This window comes from Dryas octopetala, chromosome 4 (assembly GCF_963921425.1).
Source record: "Dryas octopetala chromosome 4, drDryOcto1.1, whole genome shotgun sequence".
Classification (NCBI taxonomy): Eukaryota; Viridiplantae; Streptophyta; class Magnoliopsida; order Rosales; family Rosaceae; genus Dryas; species Dryas octopetala.
The window spans coordinates 19893995-19903127 of NC_141369.1; the positions used below are offsets into that span (position 1 = coordinate 19893995).

The 9133-nt window shown below is 40.8% G+C and overlaps 1 protein-coding gene across 1 annotated transcript; it reads right to left on the reverse strand.

The window, feature by feature from the left end:
• Positions 1–222: 222 nt before the first annotated feature.
• LOC147287837 (uncharacterized) lies at positions 223–5859 on the reverse strand. Its single transcript, XM_086240955.1, has 9 exons — positions 3496–5859; positions 2996–3404; positions 2200–2910; positions 1742–1994; positions 1408–1643; positions 1115–1330; positions 909–1010; positions 750–830; positions 223–660 (listed from the first exon to the last, which is right to left on the reverse strand). The coding sequence occupies exons 1-9, from the start codon at positions 5790–5792 to the stop codon at positions 223–225; spliced, it is 4743 nt and encodes a 1580-aa protein (XP_086097081.1). The 5' UTR covers positions 5793–5859.
• Between the last annotated feature and the right edge of the window lie 3274 nt (positions 5860–9133).

A 9133-nucleotide genomic window follows, 5' to 3' on the forward strand; every position in this document is an offset into this window, starting at 1 on the left:
GGTTTGGGCGACGAAATTCGTCCGTCGCCCAAATGTATTTTATTTAAAAAAAAAATTTTTATTTAAATTATATATATGAATTTAATATTAAAAAAAAAATCTTTATTCAAAAATTATATAAAACAAAATTAATAAATTTATATATATCCAAAATATCCATACAAAGTAGAAACAATTTAATTAATACATACAACAATTTAATTAATACATACATACAAATAACTAATGGCCCCCTAGGTCAGTAGCATCATCGACACCGGTGGAGGAGTCTGGCATGCACTGGTCGATGTTGGGCGGCAGCACAAACCCAGGTACAATCCTGGCCAACTGGCCAAACATCTGCTGCATCTGCTGCACCTTACTCGTCTGCTCCGCATATGCCGCTCTCGATTCTTCTAGCTGACCCTTCAACAACTGCACTTCAGTGGTCAGGTTGACTATATCTGCAGATGGCTGAGATGAAGACCCGGCGCTGAGATCACGAACCCGACCCGCTCCCATTCCGCGTATCTCCCTACCACGCCTAACACCCAGTGTCTCCGTCATAATACGAAGACCGGCATCGGGATCGGGGACTGAGATCGTCTCCAACGGAGTGTCCGGAGGGTACTGGCTGGCCACCTCCTCCAAATAACTCGCCTTCTTGGCGAGCATCTCAGCCTTCAAAATATTATACACAAGTTAGGAATTAAGAAATCAAATACAAAAATTTAAATTTGTGAAATAAAACTAAAATATAAAAAACTAACGTGCTTCGCCTTGCCCTTGTCGTTGCCGGGTCGGGCATAAACATCCCCGTAGTTGTCGACCTCCGGAAATTGCGAACCAGCCTGAAAAAGAATGTAATGTTGACAAAAACTCAAACAATACTAAGGAATATATATATATTAAATTAAATAATAGCGCACCTGACGATATGACTCCACCCGGTATGAGAAGGGCATGGAACCACCATGATGATCAATCCTTGCGGGCGCTTTCCGGTTCTGAAGATTGGCATTCGACTTCCTCTGTTAAATATGAAGCAAATTGGAAATGCACATATTAGTGTATACACAATAAAGGAATAACATAAGAAAAAATAATTGTGAAGTCTTAAAATGATATAACATACCAAAAATTCCGGACTCTGAAAATGAGTGCACAACCACTGCCACTGATCAAGCCGAGCTGCCATCTCCGGAGGAGGGCTGGCCAATGCCTCATCTGCCGATCCAAACATGTTATATTCTTTGTGCAGCTCGTGCTTCCATTGGGCGTACACTTTTCTCAATAACTTCTCCATATACCTAGCTACATCCGGATCCTCCATCCGAATGTCATAGTTTACCTGAAAAAAATGCAATTATCAAATTGTTAGGAATGATCAAATTAATCGTCCAAGTATATTAATCGAAATATACTCACAGAAATGGAGCCCATAATGCTCCTCTTGATGGCGTCATCAACCTTTTCCCAACTGGGGAAAAGCATGGGGCATTCACCACGGATAATCGATCCGACAAAGGAAGCGAAAGTACTATGCACCTCCTTGCTCGGTCGTAGGTGACCTTGCTCAATAACGATTCGAATCCTCTCGTTCGTCGTGCGAGTGATTCGCGACGCCTTCAACCCTCTACTTATCCCCCTCGTGGTTTTGGTACCTAGAAAAGCAAATATAACATATTAATTTCACAGTAATCTTATAACATCTAAATAAAATTAAACATAAACACAAGTGATGTGAAAACATTTTTCTTACTCTCTGATGATGAGGCAGTACGAGTGGATGATGCAACATTATCATATGCACCATAACGGTGACCCCGTCGGGCCCTCCGTGCCGACTGAATCCCAGACCCAGTACTAGATGAGAGATCTGGGGATATCGCCGGGGTCGAGTCGCCCTGGGCTATGAGGTCGGGCTGGGCTGCAGGGGCGGGCTGGGCTGCAGGGGTGGACATAGATGCTAAAGTGGACCTCCGAGATCCACCCCTGTTCGAGATCAAACTCATCTGCACAATTCAATAAATATTTATGTTAGTAAAAAAGAAAACTAAAGTAATAACTTACTAATCTGAATCATCATTATCACTTACTAATATGAATCACCATTATCAATTACTAATCTGAATCACCACTAGAAATACTCATTTCATCATCATCATCATCGATACCATCAACATCATCATCTTCATATTCATCTTCATCTTCATCTTCATCTTCATCATCTTCATCTTCATCATCTTCATCATCATCATCATCATCATCATCGATGAAATCATTAACATCAATTCGGGGAAGTGGCCCAAGATCAATTGATAAGGCATCGATCTCAATTGGAGGAACGTCATGTATCTCGACTTGTTGTATGATAACATCATTGTTGTATGGATTAGGTATGGTCGAAGATGAATCCTCTTGATAGGCCACGTCATCCTGATTTTCTTTTTCTGGAATATCCCATATATTTCGATTCTGAATCATCTGAGCTACTTTCCAACCCACACCCGCCTTAGGGTCATCCAGATAACATACTGGTTTTGCCATTGTGGCAAGAATAAATGGATCATTCTCATACCATCGAGTGTTTGTATTCACAGATATTAAGTCGTAATCGAGTTTAATACTGTTGTTCCTATTCGGGTCTGTATTAAACCAATCACACTTAAATAACACAACTTGAAAGCGATGCGAGTACAAGACTTGATGTACACTCGTCAGATTGCCGTAGAAATCAACCGTGCCAGTGTCCAAGTTCTCTACACAAACCCCGCTATTTTGAGTGCTCAAGATGGCATCTCGTTCTACAGTTAAAAACTTGACTCCATTCACATTACATCCGGAAAACGTTTCAACCCATTGAATACCACTCGCCAAACTCATTAACTCCTTGTATAACGGCGAATTATCATCAGTCAGCTTTTCCATCTGTTAAAAGACAATGGAATTAATATATTACAAAAAATTTACAAACACATGAACGAACTGATCATTATTGTCAGTAAGCACTTACATGTTCCTTAAACCATTTAGGAAACAATTCCCGATGCTTTTTCTGTACACGTTCCATGTCCCATCTTGGATAGTCGCGCTTCATTAGTTCCTCATGCTCAATGCGTAAAGAGTCAACTTCTTCGCAATTGTTGAGTATGAACCAATGAGCCACCTCCATATCGTGTTTCGAGAATTCAACAGCTGATTTAGGGGCTTCGCCAAATGGTCGTGTAATTTGAGAAAAGACAGAAAGTGTCTCATTTTTTTCACCGCCGTCGTCGTTGCGTTGGGGGCGATTGAATGACGTCTCAACACTGCTGAGGTACATTGCACAGTACGTGATGGACTCATTTGCAATGTATGCCTCTGCTATGGAGCCTTCGGGGCGTGCCCGATTTCGGACGTACCTTTTGTAATTACCCAACATTCTGCAAATGTAATTACATAGTGAGAAAAATTTTATGAGTAACATAGAGCTGAACTTGGAGAATAGTAATGAAATAGTTTAGAAATTGTTACCTTTTTATTGGGTACATCCACCGATAACTGACCGGCCCAGCAAGAATTGCCTCTTGCGGTAAATGTATCATTAAATGAATCATTATATCAAAAAAGGCCGGTGGAAATATTTGTTCAAATTTGCATAGGATGTACACAATCTCATCTTTCAATTTTGCCATGTCCGACACGCGCAACGTCTTAGCACAGATATGCTGAAAGAACCTCGACAACCCAACAATCGGTTCAACCACATCTTCGGGCAAAAACTTTCGAATACCCACCGGAAGCAGACGTTGCAATAAAACATGACAATCATGACTTTTCAAGCCCAAAATTTTTCCAGAGTCGATTTTCACATTTCGAGAGATATTGGCCGCGTATCCATCTGGAAATTTGACCGATGCAAGAAACTTTAAGAATTCTTTCTTGTCCACAGGCTTCATGGTATAAAATGGATGTTTCTTTATCAATTTATCACCCTTCTTCGTTAACCACAAATGTTTCCTGATGCCCATTTCTTGCAAATCTTGTCGAGCCTTAATTGTGTCCTTTGATTTACCCTCAATGCCCAAGATTGTCCCCACCAAACTTTCGCACACGTTCTTCTCAATATGCATTACATCGAGATTGTGCCTGATTTTCAACTTGGACCAATACTCCAACTCGAAGAATATCGACTTGTTTGTCCAATTTAGATGTGCAGGTGACCTTGGCATATTTCGTTCTTTGTTAGAGGGATGTTTACCAATCCGGCCAAATTCTAAGTTATTCAACTGCCTCAAGATGTCATCACCAGATAATTCTTTAGGTTTCACGCCCATCTCCTTTTTTCCGTCAAAGGCCTCCTTACTGTGACGCCATTTATGATCCCCCGGCAACCATCTTCGGTGGCCCATATAACATACTTTACCACCATGCCAAGCGGAAGTTATATCTTTATTACAAGTAGGACATGCCATATAACCCTTGGTGCTCCAGCCTGATAAATTCCCATAAGCTGGGAAATCATTTATTGTCCACATGACTGCCGCACGCAAGGAAAACATTGTTTCGGTGGACTTATCATATGTCGGCACACCATTTTGCCACAATTCTTTCAGCTCATCAATCAACGGCCGCAAATATACATCGATCTCCTTGCCAGGGGATTGCGGTCCTGGAATTAATAGCGTCATAATTGTGAATTCTTTTTTCATGCATTTCCAGGGAGGCAAATTATAAGGAACCACGACCACTGGCCAAGTGCTGTGAGATGTGCTCATATTTCCGAATGGATTAAATCCATCAGTAGCAAGTCCTAATCTGACATTTCGTGCATCTGCTGCAAAATCCGGATATATCTTGTCAAATTCTTTCCATGCGCTTCCGTCTGCAGGATGTCTCATCACATCATCCTCAACCCGCTTATCTTTGTGCCACCTCATGTCACTTGCAGTATGTGTCGACATGTACAATCGTTGCAACCTTGGCTTAAGTGGGAAATAACGCAACACCTTTTGCGGAATCTGTTTCTTTCTCTCTACAGACTTGTTCTTATATCTCGGTTCATTGCACACAGGGCATTTATCCTTCCCTTGGTGTTCTTTGTAAAACAATACACAATCATTCTTGCATGCATGAATCTTTTCATATCCCAAACCGAGATCTTTCAACACCTTATTCGCAAGATAATGGGTTTCAGGTATATGATTGTTCTTTGGAAGCATTCGTTTCAAAATCCCCATCAACTGATCATAACTTCGATTCGAATGTTGATTAAGTACTTTCCAATGCATTAACTCCACAACAGCAGTTAGCACTGAGAACTCTTCACAACCAGAGTACAATTCCCGCTGAGCTTGTTTCAACAATCTCTCGTACTTATCAAACTCTTCTCTTTGGACTTCGGGCAACCCATCATCTTGATCCATATTATCGCTCTCTGTATCATGCTGACTGACTTCGTGATCTAGCGATGCATATGGATAAGCATCGTTTATTATGCCCATCACTTGGTCATTATCATCAGCAACAGATTCAGTAGGCTGCAGAATTGTTCGGGTCTCCGAGGACGTCGAAGCATAAACTCTCGGTTCACCATGATAATACCATGTCGTATAGTTGTGTGACATCCCAAATCTCACCAAATGAATTCTGACTTCACGCACTGTCTTCCATAAAGAGTTGTTACAATTCCGGCACGGACACCTTATATTATTCTGAGCATTGACATGTTCCTGTGCAACTTGGATAAATGACTCGATCCCATACAAATATTCATCACTAACACGATTCGTATTACGTATCCACTGTCGGTCCATGATGCCTGTTTCCATATTACACGACAATTAGAAAACGATGCGTCACCATTCTTCGTCTCCTTATGCCTCCGGTAAGGGCCCTATCCCATTCGAGAATGCACATATGTGTCGTGGTTGTTGGCTCAAACGACGTGGTTTTGATCTGGGAAAATTTCGGCAGTATCTCCCTATGGTTCTCCAAGTGCACGACGTAGATATTTAAAACAAATATCTAGTATGCACTCGAAGAACACATAAGGAGATGTTGCCGAAATTTTCTCAGATCAAAACCACGTCACATGAACCGCTAACCACAACACATAATTGTGCACTCCCAAACTGTCCATGGGTAATTTGGACAATTCAAGAATCATATTGGAGCGCAGTCACGCCAACCGGCCATGCGCGCGTCCAATAGACTCTCGAACGGGTCTAAGGTATCGATTGAAATTTAGTGTACAAAGTTATCCACTGATAACTTCGCACGACTAGTTAAATGTACAAAGTTATCGATTGATAACTTCGCACAAGCGCTTCGTGCCACATGACCTCACCCAGTACTCGAGGAGTGCTGGACTACGTCATCGAAAATTTTGCAATTAAAACTAAACTAAATGTAACATACAAACTAAATTATAATTTATCTAACAATATACATATAAGCATACAAACAAACTATTAAATTTTAGCATATAAAAACATACAAATTAATTAATGAATTTTATAATTAATTTTAACATACAAACTAATTCACTCAAAAATTTAATACAATTATATATGAAACATTAAATACTAAATCATACAAAAACTTAACTAAAAGATAGATTAAACACATACCTCACCAAAAATGCAATTATCCTTCACAACAAATGCAACACTATCCTTCCTTCACCAAAAAAATAAAGCATTGTCAAATATGGGCCCAACATCAATCTAAATTCAGATTTCACAACCAAACCACTAAATTAAAAAAACCCACAACATTAACTAATTACCACTAAAATCAGAAATTTCACAATCAATTTATGCAAAATCCACAACAAGTACAAAATCCACAATATTAGAAAACATAAAAAACAGAAAATACCATAAAAAACAGAAAATACCAATAAAAAACAGAAAATACCATAAAAAACAGAAAATACCCAAAAAAAACAGAAAATACCAGAAAATACCATAAATTCAAAAAAAAAAAAAAAATACCTGTGAGCTGCGAGCTGCTTTCGGCTTCGAGTGGGGGGGGGGGGTGAGCTGCTGGCTTCGAGGGGGGGGGGGTTTTGGGTGAGTGGTTTCGGCTGGGGGGGGGGGGGGATGGGTTTCGGGTGAGTGGTTTCGGCTGGGGGGGGTTTTGGGTGAGTGGTTTCGGCTGGGGGGGGTTTCGGCTGGGGGGATGGTTTCGGCTGGGGGGGGTTTTGGGTGAGTGGTATTCGCGGGGGTGGGTATTCGCGGGGGTGGGTATTCGCGGGGGTGGGTATTCGCGGGGGTGGGATGCCGATGGGGGTGGGTATTTTCGGGGGTGGGTGGATTTTCAGGGGAGGGGCGGTTGGGTCTCCGATGGGGGGGGTGGGTTTCGGTAGGGGGGGTGGGTTTTCGCGGGGGTTGGGATGCCGAAGGGGGGGGCGGTTTTGGGCTTCGGGGAGGAGGGAGGAGGAGGAGGAGGCGGAGGGAGGAGGAGGAGGGAGGAGGAGGAGGAGGAGGAGGGAGTGAGAGCTGAGGGAAGGAGCTGCGAGGGTGAGGGACGGCGCTGCGAGGGTGAGGGACGGCGCTGCGAGCTAGGGTGAGGGATGAGTGAGTGTCGAGCTGACTGAAGTGAACCCAGAAATGGGTATAAATTTAAAGACTTTGGGCGACGAACATAAATTCGTCGCCCAAAGTTGTTGACTTTAGGGCACCGTTTTATCCCGCCATAATTTCAGACTTTGGGCGACGCACTGTTCGTCGCCTAAAGCTACATTTCGTCGCCCAAAGTTGAATTTTTTTATGAACCATCATCGTTCATACGTTCGAGCTCCAATACCAAACTTCTAGATCTCCAATTGACCTAATATTTTAGAGGAATGATCTTTGAGTGACAAACTAATAAATGAACGGTTCAGATCGTTAAAAACACAATCGACATATAAGGTTCTACATATAAATCAGTGGTTTTTGCATTTGAAGAATAAAATTATATCAACTCTTTCGTTAAAACCTTGTAGCTTCAATAATTGTGAAGACCACAACGTGATTATCACAATCAGAGCCATTCTTCATATATGTTCATACTCAAAGATCAACCCTGGAAAAAATCGGCTCAATCGGAGTTCATCTACCCGTTCGATTATTATTATAAGAATCAAGATCGTTCATACATCCTAAATGCTAAACCTTACTTCTACATCTCCAATTGAGTTAATTTTTTGCATGGATGATCTTTGAGTGAGCCACTAAGGAATGATCGGTTCAGATCGTTAAAAACACAATACAAAAGTGATCTTCTACATACAAATACACTTGAAGAGTATAATTATATTAACTTTTGGGTAGAAATTTTGGCGATTCAACAATTTGTGAAGACTATAATGTGATTTCAACGATCGGAACCGTTCATTCTATTCGTTTATACTAGAAGATCATCCCTGCAAAAAATCGGCTAAATCGGAATGCATCTCATACTTCGATTCGTATTAGAAAATTTACAATCGTTCATAAGTTCAACCACCGTTACCTAACTTCTACATCTCCGATTGAGTTAATTTTTTGCATGGATGATCTTTGAGTGAGCCACTAAGGAATGATCGGTTCGGATCGTTAAAAACACAATACAAAAGTGATCTTCTACATACAAATACACTTGAAGAGTATAATTATATTAACTTTTGGGTAGAAATTTTGGCGATTCAACAATTTGTGAAGACTACAATGTGATTTCAACGATCGGAACCGTTCATTCTATTCGTTTATACTAGAAGATCATCCCTGCAAAAAATCGGCTAAATCGGAATTCATCTCATACTTCGATTCGTATTAGAAAATTTAAAATCGTTCATAAGTTCAACCACCGTTACCTAACTTCTACATCACCGATTGAGCTAATTTTTTGCATGGATGATCCTTGAGTGAGCCACTAAGGAATGATCGGTTCGGATCGTTAAAAACACAATACAAAAGTGATCTTCTACATACAAATACACTTGAAGAGTATAATTATATTAACTTTTGGGTAGAAATTTTGGCGATTCAACAATTTGTGAAGACTACAATGTGATTTCAACGATCGGAACCGTTCATTCTATTCGTTTATACTAGAAGATCATCCCTGCAAAAAATCGGCTAAATCGGAATTCATCTCATACTTCGATTCGTATTAGAAAATTTACAATCGTTCATAAGTTCAA

Bases quoted from the DNA above. Each gene is read 5' to 3' on its own strand.
- LOC147287837 (XM_086240955.1), bottom strand. From the start codon at position 5,792: ATGGAAACAGGCATCATGGACCGACAGTGGATACGTAATACGAATCGT. The intron at 1,011-1,114 runs GTATGTTATATC...CATATTTAACAG, and splicing joins TTCAGAGTCCGGAATTTTTG to AGGAAGTCGAATGCCAATCT. The intron at 661-749 runs GTTAGTTTTTTA...AATATTTTGAAG, and splicing joins ACAAGGGCAAGGCGAAGCAC to GCTGAGATGCTCGCCAAGAA.